At 37.6% G+C, this 18,270-nt stretch overlaps 1 protein-coding gene across 2 annotated transcripts in view; it reads left to right on the top strand.

Moving 5' to 3' along the window:
- The window catches only part of LOC132143931 (intersectin-1-like), a 47,989-nt gene extending 30,413 nt beyond the window's left edge, over window positions 1-17,576 (top strand). The window contains exons 17-39 of one of the 2 annotated variants that reach the window (XM_059554578.1): window positions 842-951; window positions 1,055-1,266; window positions 1,407-1,528; window positions 2,831-3,147; window positions 3,272-3,443; window positions 3,613-3,818; window positions 4,131-4,213; window positions 4,314-4,480; window positions 5,721-5,766; window positions 5,975-6,096; window positions 6,386-6,509; window positions 6,901-7,092; window positions 10,516-10,637; window positions 10,768-10,874; window positions 11,140-11,323; window positions 11,584-11,682; window positions 11,866-12,033; window positions 12,958-13,170; window positions 13,271-13,392; window positions 13,472-13,554; window positions 13,660-13,743; window positions 13,836-14,009; window positions 15,256-17,576. In XM_059554578.1, the coding sequence (XP_059410561.1) occupies window positions 842-951; window positions 1,055-1,266; window positions 1,407-1,528; window positions 2,831-3,147; window positions 3,272-3,443; window positions 3,613-3,818; window positions 4,131-4,213; window positions 4,314-4,480; window positions 5,721-5,766; window positions 5,975-6,096; window positions 6,386-6,509; window positions 6,901-7,092; window positions 10,516-10,637; window positions 10,768-10,874; window positions 11,140-11,323; window positions 11,584-11,682; window positions 11,866-12,033; window positions 12,958-13,170; window positions 13,271-13,392; window positions 13,472-13,554; window positions 13,660-13,743; window positions 13,836-14,009; window positions 15,256-15,404 (3,378 nt within the window). In that variant the 3' untranslated portion in view covers window positions 15,405-17,576. Of the gene's footprint in view, window positions 1-841; window positions 952-1,054; window positions 1,267-1,406; window positions 1,529-2,830; window positions 3,148-3,271; window positions 3,444-3,612; window positions 3,819-4,130; window positions 4,214-4,313; window positions 4,481-5,720; window positions 5,767-5,974; window positions 6,097-6,385; window positions 6,510-6,900; window positions 7,093-7,601; window positions 9,067-10,515; window positions 10,638-10,767; window positions 10,875-11,139; window positions 11,324-11,583; window positions 11,683-11,865; window positions 12,034-12,957; window positions 13,171-13,270; window positions 13,393-13,471; window positions 13,555-13,659; window positions 13,744-13,835; window positions 14,010-15,255 lie in introns of those variants that run through there. The other variant, XM_059554579.1, reaches the window with a different exon arrangement.
- The last annotated feature ends 694 nt before the right edge of the window (window positions 17,577-18,270 follow it).

Raw genomic sequence — 18,270 nt, 5'->3', positions numbered from 1 at the left:
ACTCTGTCTTTCTATAGCCTGTCTGTTACCAAACCGCTTGCAGTGATCTTTCTTGATTGTATAATTCAATGTGTCAATTATGCTTGTGGCATTCAACATTGAACAGAAATATCCCTTTAATAAGAGAAGCATACTCTTCAGTAATAAGTATATTCTATCAACAGATCTTTCAGTTTAATATCTAACAAAGAAATACCATATGACTCCTTTGCCATATCCTTATGGTGTTTCCCGAAGCTCTCTTATTGGTGAAATGGCCTGGCATTACATTGGTCTGCTAAAACAGTCTGTAGTTTACTCTCTTGAGACTTCTGTGGTTCATGTGACATTACCCAGCAGGCATTGCAGCCTGCCATCATGAATACTGTTGCTATGCAGTTTGCACCATGTATCATGCAAGTGTACGATTTACACATACAGTATTGAAATGTAAATGCATTGAGTTTGTTGTCAGTCAGTTGTTTCATTAGTGAATAATTTGCCAGCCCTTCATGGACATGGTTACATGAATCATACAGTCAAGCACATAAAGTGTGTATGCTGTGTACTGTTTTTACATTTTCTCTTTTCAAAATGAAAACGTTTAGAGATAGCAGAGAGTATCAAATTGTCTGGCAAAGACGATTGAATCTTTTCAATATTTTAAGATGACCATATATAAGCTATAGTCAGAAATATGATTCCTGTATAGAAATAAATGGAGACTATGAGACTTGTCCAGACAGCACTTGCAGGGCACAGCTGTGAACATGTCTGAGTGTGAGAGAGAGCGCAAACAGAGCCCCCTTGCCCCCTATAACTCCCCCTTACCTGTCCTCCAATATCCTATCATGCATTGCAGGAGCTGAGAGAAATCCACAACAAACAACAGAGGAAGAAACAAAAGGAGCTAGAGGCTGACATCCCCCAGCCGTCGAATGACAGGAAGTCCACAGAATTACAAGAGTCTAGGTATTTTACATCCTTCCATGGCTAATCTTTGCAGGGAAAGAAAAAATCAAATTATTTGACTTTTTTTAACAGGCATTCTATTTGTCCCTCACTTTCCCCTCAGGTTGTCAGGGACAGAAGATGGTGTGTCTCCTGCATGGAGAGATGATGGGCTGGGTAAAGCTCCCACTCCTCCTGCGACCCAGGCTTGGATAAGCCAAGTGAGAGAAGAGGAGAACCACAGCAGAGCCGAAGTGCAGGATAACCTCTCCAAACTCTTCACACAGCATCCACAATCAGGAAAACTACAGAATCAGTCCCCCTGGTCTATGGCAGGTGAGACAAAGATGGTTGTTGAACCAGACAGGCAAGAGCATACTGTTTTGCAGCTGCTTTTTGGTTATTTATTCATACTGAGACATGTTAAGTTCGCCCTAAATGGCATAACTCAGCACTTGTTTTGGTTCCTGATATAGAGAAGATTCCAGTGTCTGGCTTTAATCAGGAGAATGTAAAGGTGGTCTACTATAGAGCCCTGTATCCCTTTGATGCCCGCAGTCATGATGAAATCACCATCCATCCTGGAGATATAGTGATGGTAAGCGATTTTTAACATTCTTGAGCAGCAAATCGGCATATAAAAATTATTTCTGAAGGATCACGTGACACTGAAGACTGGAGTAATGATGCTGAAATTTAGCTTTGCCATGACATAAATAAATTACAAAAAAAATACATATTAAAATAGAAAATGGTTCATGTAAAATGTGATAATACTTGACAACATTGACAACATTTTTACTGTAGTTTAATCGCATAAATGCAGTCTTGGTGTGTGTAAATTACTATAAATTAAAAAATCTTACCAACCTTCACTTTTGAATTGTAGTGTATATTGAAGATATTAAGCAATAGGAATCCACAATTAGTGAATTTTATTTATATATATATATATATATATATATATATAAAAATTTTTTTTTTTTTTTTGCATTTTGCATATAATTACTCTGTTTACTGTTAAACTAAAGAATAGTTTCAGCCCTACAGTGTGCTTTATCTTGATTAGGCTGCCATTAAAGTTTTAAAGTAGGTTAATTACATGATGTGCTGATTTAATTCATCTAATAAACCGCAAATGAATCACACATCAATTCTGGTTGAGAAATTTCCTCCACAGATAAAGTCATTATTGTGTTAAATGAGAAAAGCATCATTAGACATTATAAAAGTCTCGGTCTGTGCCAGGGTGGGTGTATTAAATTCTTTAATAATTTTAACATGTTATTTGTTTGAAATTTAACTGCACCAAGTTAAACGGCCATGGTTCTGATGTGTGCTTGCCAGAGAATGTGCGTTTGTCTTTGCTTTGTGTGAGAGAGTAAAGCCTATATGTGTGCATTTACTGACCTCTGACCCTGCCTCTATGCTCCCTTTGCACTCTCTGCCTGAAGGTGAAGGGAGAGTGGGTAAGTCGTGGATTCTGCTCCATGTGCACTTTTATTCATTTCGAGTTTTTCTTTGATCTCTGTTTTGTTCAACTGTCACTGAGTTGAAACAGAACCTTTTACAGAGATCGTAATATGCGGCTACATGTCTGTGTCTGATGTTGAGTCTTTTGCAAGATTTCAGATGCTTTGCTGCGTTTGCCATTAGATCACTCAGAGATGATGCCATGAACATTGAATCCATTTCCTGTATTAAATCAATTAAATGAGTCCTTTGTTTCATCACATACAGTCACAGTGTTCTGTATATTCCAGTTCATGTTTTTGTGGTGTTTATTAAGATGCTGTGGTTCCCTGGGATTCTTTATCAACAAATTATTTGTTGTTATTGTTTTGTCACATCCTGTTTTTATGTCTCTCATTTTCTTTTTCTTGTGTTTCTGTTCTGTCAGGTGGATGAGTCTCAGACAGGTGAACCTGGATGGTTAGGAGGAGAGATAAAAGGGAAGACTGGCTGGTTCCCTGCCAATTATGCGGAGAAGATTCCAGAATCTGAAGTTCCTCTTAGTTTGAGAGCTAGCGCTGCTTCTAGTTCTGCCCCTAAATTGGGTTCCCATGTGTCATCTGCTTCAATAACCACAGCCGCACCCTTGCAGTCAGTCTCCACAGAGTCTGCATCGATAGCCCCGCCCTCCTCAGCCCCTGCCCTTCCAGGCCCCGCCTCCTCCTCTTCCTCAACAACCAGTAACTGGGCAGATTTCAGCACTACGTAAGTAACTTGTCCAATTAAAAAGAAAATTTACTAGCAAAGACATTTGCAGATTTTTTTTTTTTTTCCAGATCAGGTTTATCTGCATCCATTTAGAATCTGTGCTTTTGTGATTTTAATTCAGATGGCCAACTAATTCTGCAGTGGAGAAGCAGGACAGTGATGGATGGGATGCATGGCCGACCCAGCCCTCTCAGCCGTCCCTGTCAGTGCCCAGTGGAGGGCAGATCAGACAGCGCTCTGCTTTCACCCCAGCCACGCTTTCCGGCTCCTCGCCATCACCTGTGCTCGGCCAGGTACATTTACTCTCTAAAAAACTGCCCTGTCCATATTAAGGAATTTTTTGAATTAGAGTTCTTATATTTTCCTAACTACTTACATTGAATAATTCATAATTTATGCATTATGTGAGTGCATTACTGCTGTTCTTTTATTAGTTTCATTTTTGCTGTGTCTTGTTTCCAGGGTGAAAAGGTGGAGGGTCTTCAGGCACAGGCTTTGTATCCATGGAGAGCCAAGAAAGACAATCACCTAAACTTTAACAAGAATGACGTGATCACTGTCCTGGAGCAGCAGGATATGTGGTGGTTTGGGGAGGTACAAGGACAGAGAGGATGGTTCCCCAAATCTTACGTCAAACTCATCTCTGGGCCCGTCCGGAAATCTATGAGGTGTGTATCTTGGCGATATATCATTACCATACTCATTCTTGGCTAATATTGGTGATTTTTGTTGGATGTTAACATATTAAAATGTTCATTTAGTTTTTTTTTGTCAATGCATCTGTGCAAAATAGCATGCATTTATAGCATTATATTTATATTGTAATAAATGTTTATCACTATTTTAGTGTAACGTCATAAACAATTATGACCCCTTTTAATTTAATACCAGTTTCATTACAAAAAGTGATGTTGAACATCCAGTTAGGCGTTTCATCCAGACTGTGATTTTGAGTTTTGAGTGCCATTCCTCTGTTTCAGTATTGAGTCTGGCTCTTCAGACAGCCCTCCCAGTGTTAAGAGACCCAGCCCATCTCCAAACAAACCCACAGATCTCGGCGAAGGTCAGATAACCAGCGACAGCTCGATAGATCATGCGTTTCTCCCTCTCTCCTTAGTCATTTTGTATCTGAAAGTCTTTGTATGATTTTTGTCTAATCACAGAGTATGTGGCCATGTATACATATGAAAGCAGTGAGCAGGGTGACTTGACCTTCCAGCAAGGTGATGTCATCACGGTCATAAAGAAAGAAGGAGATTGGTGGACTGGGACTGTGGGTGGGAAGACTGGAGTCTTCCCCTCAAATTATGTCAAGCCTAAGGAATCCGAGGTACTTTTGATACAATTTGCATGAATTTTTTTTTTTATTGTAGTCTCAGCTTGTCTAGCAGACATTTCTTCCTGGATGATGGACCATCACCTTCAACTCAACCTTGCCAAGACAGAACTGCTTGTGATTCCAGCAAACCCATCGTTTCATCACAATTTCACCATCAAGTTAGGCACATCAACCATAACTCCTTCAAAAACAGCTAGAAGCCTTAGAGTTATGATTGATGATCAGCTGACTTTCTCAGACCACATTGCTGAAACTGTCCGATCCTGCAGATTTGCTTTATTTAACATCAAGAAGATCAAGCCCTTTCTTTCGGAACATGCTGCACAACTCCTTGTTCAAGCTCTTGTTCTGTCCAGGCTGGACTATTGCAATGCCCTCTTGGCGGGTCTTCCAGCCAATTCTATCAAACCTTTACAATTAATTCAGAACGCGGCAGCAAGATTAATTTTTAATGAGCCAAAAAGAATACATGTCACACCTCTGTTTATCAATTTGCACTGGCTTCCAATAGCTGCTCGTATAAAATTCAAGGCATTGATGTTTGCCTACAAAACTACCACTGGCTCTGCACCCATTTACCTAATTTTGTTACTTCAGACTTATGTGCCCTCTAGAAGCTTGCATTCTGCAAGTGAACGTCGCTTGATTGTGCCATCCCAAAGAAGCACAAAGTCACTTTTACGGACTTTTAAATTAAATGTTCCCTCCTGGTGGAATGACCTCCCCAACTCAATCCGAGAGTCCTTAGCCATCTTCAAGAATCGGCTTAAAACACATCTTTATTTGACCCTCTAACTTTAACACTCACTATTCTGATTCTATTCTTTAAAAAAAATCTAACTACCTTTCTAATCTTTTTGTATTCTATTTTCTTTTCATTAATTATGCAATTGTATGTGTGTGTGTGTGTGTGTGTGTTTGTGTGTAAAGACCTCTAACACTAGCTTGCTCTATTCTTTTTTTTATTCTATCTGTTTTCTTTATATTATATTATTTAAAATCCCATGCTACGTGTACTGTGTTAACCTAACTGAGACTTGTTATAGCACTTATATATCATTGCTCTTTTTGTTGTTTTTGATTGCTTCCACTGTCCTCATCTGTAAGTCGCTTTGGATAAAAGCGTCTGCTAAATGAATAAATGTAAATGTAATGTAAATGTAGTCAAATAAGGAACATTTTCAACCATAAAAATCATAACAATATATCATTCTTTACACTTGTTTTCTAGGGTTTGGGATCTGCTGGAAAAACAGGAAGTTTAGGGAAGAAACCAGGTGGGTGCTGATGTCCTCATGCTATAACTCTCTCATAAATCTTGTACCATGTGACTTTAATGTTGGCTTAGTTGATGTTTGAGAGAGTATTAGTTGTAAAGCAGCAGTTTTTTATCCTTCATGATTACACCATAACAGTATTTTATCAGCCAATGGCTCTTTACTCTAGTTTTTTCTGCTTTTACCTGTGTTTTTCATCTCGGTTCAGAGATTGCCCAAGTGATCGCTCCGTACACGGCCACCGGGGCAGAGCAGCTCACATTAGCACCAGGCCAGCTCATTCTTATTCGCAAGAAAAACCCAGGAGGATGGTGGGAAGGAGAACTTCAGGTCTGAATAACACAGATGCTATTAAATACACCAACACTTTCTACCAATATAACACAAACCTTAAACATTTAATAGTAACTTTAGTTATAGAAGCAAAAAATATTTGGTGCTTTGTAATGGTACATCTGCTTATTTGTGCTCAGATTTACTTAATTTAATTTGACATCAGTACTTGTGAAACGATATAATATGGAGATGCCAATGAGATGTTGTTCTTCCTAAATTAGATTGTATGCAAAGTTTTTACATCATTTTCGTTTTAATGGCCCACTGCTGTTGCTTTCTCCAGGCAAGAGGAAAGAAGCGTCAGATTGGCTGGTTTCCAGCTAATTATGTAAAACTATTGAGCCCCAGCACCAGTAAGACCACACCCACAGAGCCCAACCCACCCAAGCTGCCAACACCCAATCCAGGTACATGTAACTAATTGTGCGAGAAACTGGTTTCTCTTGGCACAGATGAAATGTTGTCTTTTGTACTTTGCTCTTTTTATAATTAACACGTTTAAGCATTTAAGTATGTCAAGTTTGAGCATGTTGCCTCTTGTCATTTAGTACAGGCTAGGTTACTTGTATAGTGCTGCCTGCACACCACCATCAGCTGTTTTTCACAGTATTTGCATGTCCTGATGGTTGATAAATAAAGGCGATCTTCTGTATAGCTAAGCAAATACTCCAGTAATCAGGAATAAATGTATTATATAATATATTCAAGAATAAATATTGAAATAGAGATTTCAGAGAAATTAATTTGTCAATAGTTGGAATATATGTGAAGATGAACTACAGTTTGTTTCCCCTCCAGTGTGCCAGGTGATTGGCATGTATGATTACACAGCTCAGAACGATGATGAGCTGCCTTTCGGGAAGGGCCAAATCATTAATGTTTTGAGCAGAGAGGATCCTGATTGGTGGAAGGGAGAGCTGAATGGATCCATTGGTCTTTTCCCATCAAACTACGTTAAGCTGACCACCGACACAGACCCCAGCCAACAATGTGAGTCCAGAACGTTTTCCTGTATCTTATACAAGCACTCACACTGATCCTCTCTCTATCCTGCTCGAAGAAATTAGAGATAACAAATAAATTCTGAGAGACAATTGGCTTGAAGCGTCACCAATAACATCCAGTTTAATGGACTGTGCCAACACAGTCATTTCTTTCAAATCTTTGAGGACCTTCTCAAAAATAGTTTTATGTCCTCACAATGTGGTGAGAAAATAGAGCGTCCAATGTCCACACTGAAGCCCCTCCTCTTCCTGTGTCCACTCAACATCTCACCTCATGTTGAAGAGCATCAAGTAGACTCATCTCTCTTTCTCTCTCTGCCTGCATGCTGGTGTCTTTGTCATTGTGGCGTCCTGTGAAGTGTCTTGCAGAGTTCATTTAGTTCTCCTAGCTCGTAAAGATTTTGCACATTGTGGTTTTTCTTTAATTTCCTTTTTTTATTTAGACCCCCCCTCCCCCCTTTTTTTGGCTTATGTGCTGTGTTTTCCTCTTTCTAGGACTCTTATGTTGCCCATATCCCACTCAGCCTTGAAAGTCCTCAAAGCGACCCACTATCCCTTAAACCGTGCCCAGCGGGATGATGGGAGATGGAACATTGATCATGTGACTGCCCCCCCCCCCCCCCCCCCCACACACACACAGCTGGCTTTGTGGCCAGAAGAGATGAATACGACAGAGAGCAGTCGTTAACCTCAATATTCAGAACCATAGACTCTTGGGCATAATTGCCAGCCAGCATCCTCTGCATTAAAGCAATTAAATAAACAAGAATGCCTAATATTGGAAGGATCTCTTTCCTTTTTCCTTTGACAAATTCATGAAATTAATCATTCACACTGAATTTGTACATTTGAATTTAAACACTAATCAAAAAAACGAAAAAAGTGCTGGATAGTGGGTCCTTTTGTGGCTTTCTGTGATCTCGCCCAAAAAGGTTGTAGGTAAAAAAGCTGTTATGAAGCAACCAATCAAAATGTGATTCCATTCAGTGTTAAGTTCCACCGCTTCATCCGACTAATGCACGCTTTCGCTCCTCCAAGCCCCGCCCCTGGGTTTCTCGTTGGACCATGGCACCACAAAATGACCCACTATTCATGAGTCATGACGTAACGAGGTGCAGCATCAAACGTGTCATAACTGACGTGCTTACTAGTGTCATTGCAAACTCATCAAAGCTCTAATATGTGGAATTGAGACATAGCGATGTGTTCAGCATATCCGACCAATTGAAATATCAAGATGTCATACCTTTCAGATGCCAAAGTGTGTCTAAAACAAGTCAAGTGATCTCGAAAACAAGTATATACCATGTCAAGTGTCCTCAAATGGTCGGATATGTGGACTTCATGTAGAATACTATTGTGTGTCATTCAGAACAACCCCTTCCAGTACACACAGGTGCTGTCAGTCAATCTGATGGACAGGAAAGGGCGCCTCAGTTCATCCGGTCCAGTCACATGCCTCTCTCTGTCATTGTTTCTTACACGTTCATACCAAAACAGTGGATGAATTGATTTGTGTTTGCGTGCTTGCTAGTCTCTTGTTTGTTTGTTGTTGTTGTTTTTGTTTTGTTTTAGATCGTTTGTTTCATTGTGTTTGTGTGATGGGGTTGAGAATTGGCTTTGCTAACCAGAAAGAAACTGCACAACTGTCACTTAAGGATAATGGTACAGTGATAGAGAGAGTGCATACATGTAAAAAAATATTGCTGGAAGTGATGTCCTCTTGAAGGGTTTCCTTACATGGTTGGTTTTTCAGAGGGTTAATTTCCCATATAGATGGATGAATGCTTTTGTTTTGTATTCTCAATCGTTTGCTGTCATCATTCTGTCATGTTGATTGAATTTGCAGTTATTTTTTAAATGCTGTTGACTTTTGAGAACACTAGATTTCGAGGTGTTCTTGATATAACGGCTCACTATTTTTATAATGATCAAAAGTTATGCATAGTGTTAAAAGAAATCCACTGCAGTATGTACACCGTCCTTTACTGGAAAACAAAAATATGAAAGTACAAGTAGTGAATAGGAGCATTTAGAAAGTCCCAGTTTTTTTAAATTGAGTTGTCATGCTTTGAATTAAACCCTAAACAGCATTAAGGAAAACATTAATGTATTGAATATAAGCTTAATACCCTTTTAACCACAAATGCTTATGTATAAATAGGCATCTACAAGTGAAACATGAAAGACTGGAATTTTCTCTTAAATATAAGAACAAGAGACTTAGTTTTACGGGCTTTTAGATCATCCATTGTTTTGTTTTTTTCCCTGCTTGTTAGAAAGCAAACAAAGCATGGCATTAATTTGTACTCCTACAGTATTGTACTGGCAACACAGAAAAAGTTTTTTTTTTATTATTATAATTTTCTGCCTCATAACAGTGTTGTAATTTTAATGCTGAGAAACAAGACATGAAATGATGTCTGTGTGGTTCTTCATTGATTCCACAGTGTAAAATTATTTGAGATTGCTGCTTTATTATCGGCTGGATGGACTGTCCATCATGTCCATGATCAGTCTCTTGCAAAGTTTTTGGTTTTGTTTTTATTTTAAGTGAACATACTCATCCTCAGAAGCACGACTGCTTCCTTCCCATTCAGTACTCTGTATTACAATGCATTTGTTCTGAATATCTCACCAAAATGTCCAAAACATTAACCGTTGTACTTGACTATTAAAGCATTTTATCCAAATAAAATGAATGTACAGTTAAAAACTCAACAATATACAACAATTCCTAGCTTTAAACAAAGTGTCATACCACCTTTATAACAAATGTGTAACCATTAAAAAAACTTCATGGAAACTGCAGACTGGCTTTATTTATTTATTTTTAATCTGCTACCAGATGAAGCAACTGTGTCAATATCACATGCATAATGTTTTTGAATGCACAATAATAATTCAATAAATAAAGATGCCTGCATGCATATTCTATAGAAGCAAATGAACATTTAGTTAGACAGCTGTCTGGAAGAATTGATTCTGATTGGGCAATCGCAGCATTCTGCGGTCGAATATTTTTGTATGGTGAAGTGTGTTCCTACAATAACTGCCAGTTATGCCTCGAATCACCCCGTCATCTCTTTCTTCTCACATAATAAAGTAAGTTCAACGCAAATCAATGTTGCATGTCCAGATATTTATTTGATAAGTGTAATACGCTTCATATCAGGCCCTTTGTTTTGCAATAATCATGATTTAGTGCTTGCTTAATAAAAAGAGAAAATACACTCAGCTTTTAATTTACAGTATTATTCTTATTAAAGTAATACAAGTTTGTTATAAGTGCTTGATTTTTGTCTGCTTGAATTACAACTGAATTAATGTACTAATGATTTATTAATCATTTTGTAATGTATTAATGTAAGCATGAGATGTGACTGCATGACGTCTGTGTGTTTCACAGGGTGTGCCGACCTCCACCTGCTCGACATGCTGACCCCAGTGGAACGGAAGAGGCAGGGTTACATACATGAACTTATTGTTACAGAAGAGAACTATGTCAATGACCTGCAGCTAGTCACTGAGGTAAAACTCAAAAGATGCCAGTGATGCATTAATATAATCCATATTTGGTGACAAAATATTGTATATTGTATTATATTCACCCAATGAATATTAGCTGTAATAGCAATTATATATATATATTTGTTTTCAGACGTTCCAGAAGCCTTTGCTGGAGTCAGAATTGTTGACGGAGAAGGAGGTAGCCATGATCTTTGTCAACTGGAAAGAGCTGATCATGTGCAACATTAAACTGCTCAAGTATGCCATCTTCTGATTGAAATCCTGACTCCATCATCATCAGTTTAAGCTCCAGTTGTATTTATTCTACGATAGAAACTTCTTTAAAGCTGTTAATGAGAATGCAGGGCATCAGTATGTATTAAAGTAATGCAGCATGCCAGCTCATTTAATTTTCACAGCTTCATGAAAGTGATGTTAAGACAACTATAAGAATAGATCAGATGGAACTCCACATAATGAGCATTATGTGGCTTACCCAGAATGCCTCTCTGACTGTCTCCAGGGCGTTGCGGGTGAGGAAGAAGATGTCGGGTGAGCGCATGCCGGTGAAGATGATTGGTGACATCCTGACGGCTCAGCTTCCTCACATGCAGCCGTACATCCGCTTCTGCAGCTGTCAGCTCAACGGCGCCACCCTCATTCAGCAGAAAACAGATGAGGTGCCTGAATTCAAAGAGTTCGTTAAGGTGAGACTATGCCTTAGTTAAGCTTTTTATTAAAATATCCCAGTTCTGTTTTTGGTGTGGTATTGTAACAAATTTTAATTGTAATAACAATTCATTTTAAATAGTTTTCACAACAATTTTTTATTGTTTGAAGAAAAGCCATAATGCTAATTGGTTGTTAATTCATCATCTGTATTGTATAATCTGCATTGAATAAAGGGCTAAAGAAATTGATTGATTGATGTTTGAAGAATCTTAATGTATGTTTGCATGTTTCATAGCGGTTGGCGATGGACCCTCGCTGTAAGGGAATGCCCCTATCCAGCTTCCTCCTCAAACCCATGCAGAGAGTCACCCGATACCCCCTCATCATTAAAAACGTAAGCTGATAATCAACTATTTCCTAACCACTGTATTAAGATCCAGTGACACACTGAAAACTAAACTCTATGTGCTAAAAAGCAAATAAAGGAGCAATGTATTCATCACCATCTGTACTTACTTCCTTTTGGCTTTTTGTATCTGGACCCATCGTCTCTTGTTTCTTCTCCATCCATGCACAGATTTTAGAGAACACTCCAGAAAGCCACCCGGACCACAGTCACCTGCGGCTGGCTCTGGAGAAGGCTGAAGAGCTGTGCTCGCAGGTCAACGAAGGCGTGCGAGAGAAAGAAAACTCGGACCGGCTGGAGTGGATCCAGGCACATGTGCAGTGTGAGGGGCTGTCAGAGGTACTATAACACAATCCTGGTGCATAAACAGTCCACAGACTTGTTTTCACTGGATTCTATTTAATTAGCTTTTAAGAAACCATTTTCATATGCACCAAGAAAAAAAACATAAAAACCTAGGAAAGTGTGGTGCAATATTTGTCATTAAACTACAGATTCATTCAAAACTTTGAAGTTCGAATGATTTTAAGGTCTCTTTTGCTTACTAAAGCTGCATTTATTTAATCAAAAATACAGTAAAAACAGTAATATTGTGGAATGTTATTACAATGTAACTATGTAACTATTTTCTATTAGAATATAGAAATGTACAAATGTAATTCATTCCTTTGATGCAAATCTGAATTTTCAGCATCATTCCTGCAGTCTTCAGTGTCACATGATCTTTCAGAAATCATCACTGTTGAAAACCGTTATATGCCTAATAACATTTCTGTGGAAGCATTTTTAAGAATTCTTTGATGAATAGAATGTTTAAAAGAAAAGCATTCGTTTTGAATCAAAATCTTTTGTCACTTCTGAACAATGAACATTCTTTCTTAAAAAAAAAAAAAAAAAGAAATAAAAATTTGACTGAACCTCAGACTTTTGAACAATACTGTGTATTTGTCAAGTTGTTTTCTCATGACAATATAGATTAAACCTCTGCAATAAAGGTTGTTCTGTACTGAGTTTTCCCTCAATAAACTCCTAATTTGCTGCTTGTTAATAGTTATTAAGGTAGTTGTTAAGTTTGGGTATGGGTAGGATTAAGGAATCTAAAATATGCTCATACAGTATAAGGCATTAATATGTGCTTTTATAAGTACTAATAAAGAGCCGATATGCTAGTAATATGCATGCTAATTAGCAAACCGTTAATAGTGAGAATAGTGATCCTTAAAATGAAGTGTTACCTAAAGTTTATTTCCTCCCTTTTTACAGCAACTTGTGTTCAACTCGGTTACAAACTGTCTGGGCCCTCGGAAGTTCCTGCACAGTGGAAAACTCTACAAAGCCAAAAGCAACAAGGAGCTTTACGGCTTCCTGTTTAACGATTTCCTGCTCCTCACGCAGATCATCAAACCTCTGGGCTCGTCTGGAATGGACAAAGTCTTCAGTTCGAAATCCCACCTGCAGTATCGCATGTACAAAACGGTGAGACATTCTTAGAAATCGTGTTTCTTTGCAATCCGTTTTTGACCTTTAATATAATACTCATTTTTTGACCTTTAACCTGACTCGCTGACCTCTGCAGCCCATCTTTCTCAATGAGGTGCTGGTGAAGCTGCCCACTGATCCTTCTGGAGATGAACCCATATTCCACATATCTCACATTGACAGAGTCTACACTATTCGGGCTGAGAGCATCAATGAACGGTATTTTCCAATTTCTTGCGTATTATTTCAATCGATACCTACAATACACACGCTCATAATAATCTTGACAATCCTGCAGGACAGCTTGGGTGCAGAAGATCAAAGCGGCTTCTGAGCTTTTCATTGAAACGGAGAAGAAGAAGAGAGAGAAAGCCTACTTAGGTTTGTCTCGCGTCTTTCCTTACAAAGCCCTCGCTGATTTAATAAAGCTGTGAATGCTCTGAGTGTTTGCTAAGCACTGGTTTTGTGTTTCTGTTATGTTTGCAGTGAGGTCTCAGAGGGCCACTGGTATCGGGCGGCTGATGGTGAACATTGTTGAAGGCATTGAGCTGAAGCCCTGCCGCTCAAATGGTAAAGACTGAATACTGCTTATGAGGTTAGAAGCATTTTAGTATTTTATCGATCATGTCATAAATGGCCATTGTGTGTGTGTTTGTGTGCAGGGAAGAGTAACCCGTACTGTGAGGTGACGATGGGCTCTCAGTGTCACGTCACAAAGACGCTGCAGGACACTCTGAACCCGAAGTGGAACTCAAACTGCCAGTTCTTCATCAAAGACCTGGAGCAGGATGTGCTGTGCATCACTGTGTTCGAGAGGGATCAGTTCTCCCCGGACGGTCAGTATACTCATTCACTTACTCGGGTACTGTATGTACAGTATGCTCTCACATTTAATCAAACGTATCAGAATGTATATTTGCTGCTGTGTGGGATCAGTAAGATTTAGAACCTTTACATAAAAAAAAATTAATCTGCTTAACAAGGCTGCATTGCATTTATATCATAAAAATAATGTAAATAGTGATTTTAATATACTTTTAGATAGGATTTATTTCTGTGATGGCAAAGCTGAATTTTCACCATCTTTACTTCAGTCTTCAGTGTCACGTGATGTTTCAGAAGTCTTTCTAATATACTGATTTATTATCATTTAGTATAAATGTTGAAATCAGTTATGCTGTTAATTTTTTAGTTTAGTTTAGTTTTTTGGAAAATGTGATACTTTTTTGGAGGGATTCTTTGAAGAGTAAGATAAAAAGAACAGCATTTATTCAAAAAATATAAATCTTTTCTAACAATGTAAGTCTTTACTATCACTTTTTATCGATTTGACACAACCTTGCTGTACAAAACTATTAATTTCTTCCAAACAGTATTTTTAAATTATGGTGAAAAGATGGTAGTGTATATTGTTACAAAAGATTTATATTGCATTAAGGGAATAAATTATATTTTAAAGTATATTCAAACAGAAAATCTTTAAGAACATTAAAAATCTTAATGCAGTATATATGTGAAGAGTATATATGAAGAGTTTATTTGCAAAAATGGACAACTACGTTTTTAACAAGATAGTTTTTTTTTTTTTTTTTTTTTTTTTTTTGTGAATTCCAATAAATCTCAATGAAACTGCAATTGGGTTAAGTAACAATAACTAAAAAGTACAGCTAACTAACAATAAAACACAATAAATACATGATTACAATAAAAAACATGATTTTTGAAAATGTAAAAAAAAAAGAGTTATCGGTTTTTGCAAATAAACTTTTTGTGTGTGTGTGTGTGTGTGTGTGTACATACAAAAAATATATTTCAAATAATGGCTGCTAGCCAATCAGCTTTGCCATTACAATAATAAATTAGATTTTAAGACTGATAATGGAAACTGTTATTTTAAATTTGTAAAAACATTTCAGATTATAACTGTTGTTTATACTGTATTTTGATTAAAAAAAAATGCAGCCTTGATAAGCATAAGAGACTTTTTTCCTAAACCTTTAAAAATCCGGCTCCAAATTGTTGAAAGGTAGTTTATAATCGTAACCACATCAAGTTTTTCTTTCTCTCTCTTGGTCTTTGTAGATTTCTTGGGCAGGACGGAGATTCGGCTGGCCGACATCAAGAAGGACCAGGGCTCTAAGGGGCCCATCACCAAGCGTCTGCTTCTACACGAAGTCCCTACAGGAGAGATTGTGGTGCGACTGGACCTTCAGCTCTTTGATGAACCCTGACCCACGTTGTCTTGCCTGACCTTTTGACCCCCCCCATATCCACTACTCCTCCGTGGTGAAAGCCCACCAGCCTAATGTGACAGTCTCATTCCACCCAGCATCATGAATCCCAGAGTGTGAAAGTGTGTATTTGCACAAGCCTTTGTGAGTCTGCAAAATGCTGTAACCGTCTAAATCAGTGATCCCGACTGGATTTTTATTGTCCTTGATAGCTTTTCAAGACAAGTGTGTGAGAGAAAATGAAGGATGTACTGTAGAGGGAATCTTTCAGTTCCCTAACGATGTGAAGGATGTCTCAGGATGCTGTGTAAGTCTTAAAGAGTCAAACATACAGTAGTTGTATTTAACACTCTAATGACCCAGGAACAGTTGTGCCATTTGAAACAATATTCTTTTCATTCTAGAATGATGACACGTTCCAAATGAAGTGCCGTTCCAGTGAAATCCGTCATTGGGGGTGAATCTCATGAAACCTTATTTGCATTATTCAAAAAATATATAGAATTCTCATAACTGTAATGTGAAAAAACTAATGCTGATATATTATTTAAATTATTGCGTATTTATACATGCTGGTAATATTTGTTGTACTGCTTTTAATTTATGCAGGTTTACTTATGAAAAACCGTTGTAATTTAAAAAAAACTGTTCTATTACAGTAATGAGAATCATAAAATAGAATGGTCCTGAAATATTTCACATTTTTAGATGTTTTTGTGAGATTCATCCTAGTAGTCTTACTACTGGCTTTTCAACATTTTATTCTATAATTTCAGTCAATAACACTAAAAACTAAAACCAGGTTTTGCTGGCAAGCCTCTCTAGTTTCAACCGACTCATTTATTTCTGTTCAGTTTTAACTGAAAGTTGTTTGGGGATCGTTCAACAACTGAATGAATGTAGTCTAGATGTTTTTTTGTTCTTGATGTTGTTTTTGAGGGTTCATTAAACGTGAGCATATTCAGGGAAATTTTCAGCAAGTCTTGAAAAGATACGGCCACAAATGCTCCATGGAAAGACTAGTATAATATAAACAATGAATTGTGTTTTTCAGCATTTTATTTTGTTTTGTAGCTTTTATTTATTTTTATGCTATTGAGAACGGGACACATCTTAGAGGCCAACTGAAATATCATAGCAGCTTTTTAAAGGTGATCAGAAGCATTTCCTAGCAGAAACTACAATAAAATAAATCAATAAATAATCACATTTATCAAATGTCCCTAAAAGGCCCCACAAAAATCTATGTTCTTCAGTTCCCTGATGTACTTTATTTAAAATTGATACCGCATTACTAATAAGTTCAGTTTGTTTTTGATTTATGTATGTTACTTTTTTTTATTCTTGTGTTGCTGTTAGGCATTAGCGATCAACGCTGTGGTTATGTCATATTTGTAAAAATAAGAGATGTCAGTTCATGTTTTGTAGCCGTGTTCTTATTTGCTTTTTTGTTGTTTATTTGCAGAAAAATGGCAAAATGGTTCGTAGTGTTAAAGGTTTGGAATTGCGTGTAGAAATGATGCTGAAACAATGAACCAGTGAGCAAAAGGGATCAATCTTCACCCATATTTGCTGCAAACGTCTTCAGATATGTCTTAGAAAGAGTGCACTGTTTTTACAGATTATGAAATATGTTGAATTTGTGTGTTTTCCTGTCTAGATGCAAAACACACATTAATATTCCACTGCTGTGCTAGTGAGACGCCAGAGTGATCAAGGAAAACAGCTATTGTTGGGCCAGCAAGTTATTCCACTTGGTTTTTCTATGTGTGTATATATGAGAAAGAGTGATTCTTAGTGCTTTTAATGCTTTCTACTGGTTCACTTTCCCCAAACCTCATCTAAAAGAATATTCCAGACAATGCAAGGGGTCGTGGTCACACATCTTTTCTTTTTTCCTCTCTTTTATCCCCTCTTTTCTTTCTCTCCTTCCCTCATTTCTCATCACGCACACTGTACATTTCAGGCCAGAAGTTTTGCCCATACCTTCATTATTTTTTTTATGAGCAAAGCCCCATTGAACAGTAATATATGTGTCTATGTTTAAAACTTTGAATGGAGTATAATATATTACAAACTGAGAAGTAAATATGTTGATGACAGCGTATTGTTATCAATGTAGAAGCAGTGGTGTTGTCTTAATGTTGAAAATAAAACTCAATTGGACCAAGATGTAATGCAATTTTTTTTTTTTTTTGCAAGCCATTTCGTCAGTTAATTAAAGGTCCCATGACATGGCTTATTTCCTTTTCTTTAAATGCTTTTTAATGTTTCCTTAGGTGTACTTATATTGTTAGTATGATTTTTACATTTAAAATTTAGAAATAAAAAGCATTTTTATATCCTGATATTTGCCCTCTGGCTTGAATGCTCTGTTTGAAGGGGCGTGTCTGCTGTGAGGCTCAGAGTAAACGACAACTGTTGTGATTGGCTGACATCTTTGCATTTGAAATGCGTATTACATGTGGAACCCTCTCAAATACTACAGCTGTCGAGATGAACGAATCGTGGATTTGTTGATTATATAATTATTTTTTCGATCTTTTCCCATCACATGAAAGGCTGCAGTGATGAGCATTGAGTAGACAGAGTCTGTTTATCGCGTGGATGCAGTGATCTCGTCATTATTGCAACACGTTTTCTCTCACAAAATGCTTTCACCACAACTAACAGCAAACACATGAATACACCACATGAATACAGTAAGAGCTCCGTTGTGCAGCATAACAGCGTCATTCATTGTAACGGCAGTTTAGGCAAGAGTGCAGATATACTCACGATGTGTGAGAGCTCCGAAAAAAGGGAGCGTTCTTTAATCGCTCTCTGTAGTTAAATCACAATTTAAATAACAGATTTGTTTCATGCT

Source organism: Carassius carassius, chromosome 7, assembly GCF_963082965.1.
Source record: "Carassius carassius chromosome 7, fCarCar2.1, whole genome shotgun sequence".
Taxonomy (NCBI): Eukaryota; Metazoa; Chordata; class Actinopteri; order Cypriniformes; family Cyprinidae; genus Carassius; species Carassius carassius.
Note: the sequence above shows the minus strand (reverse complement) of the source record. Positions and strands in the feature narration are given on the sequence as shown.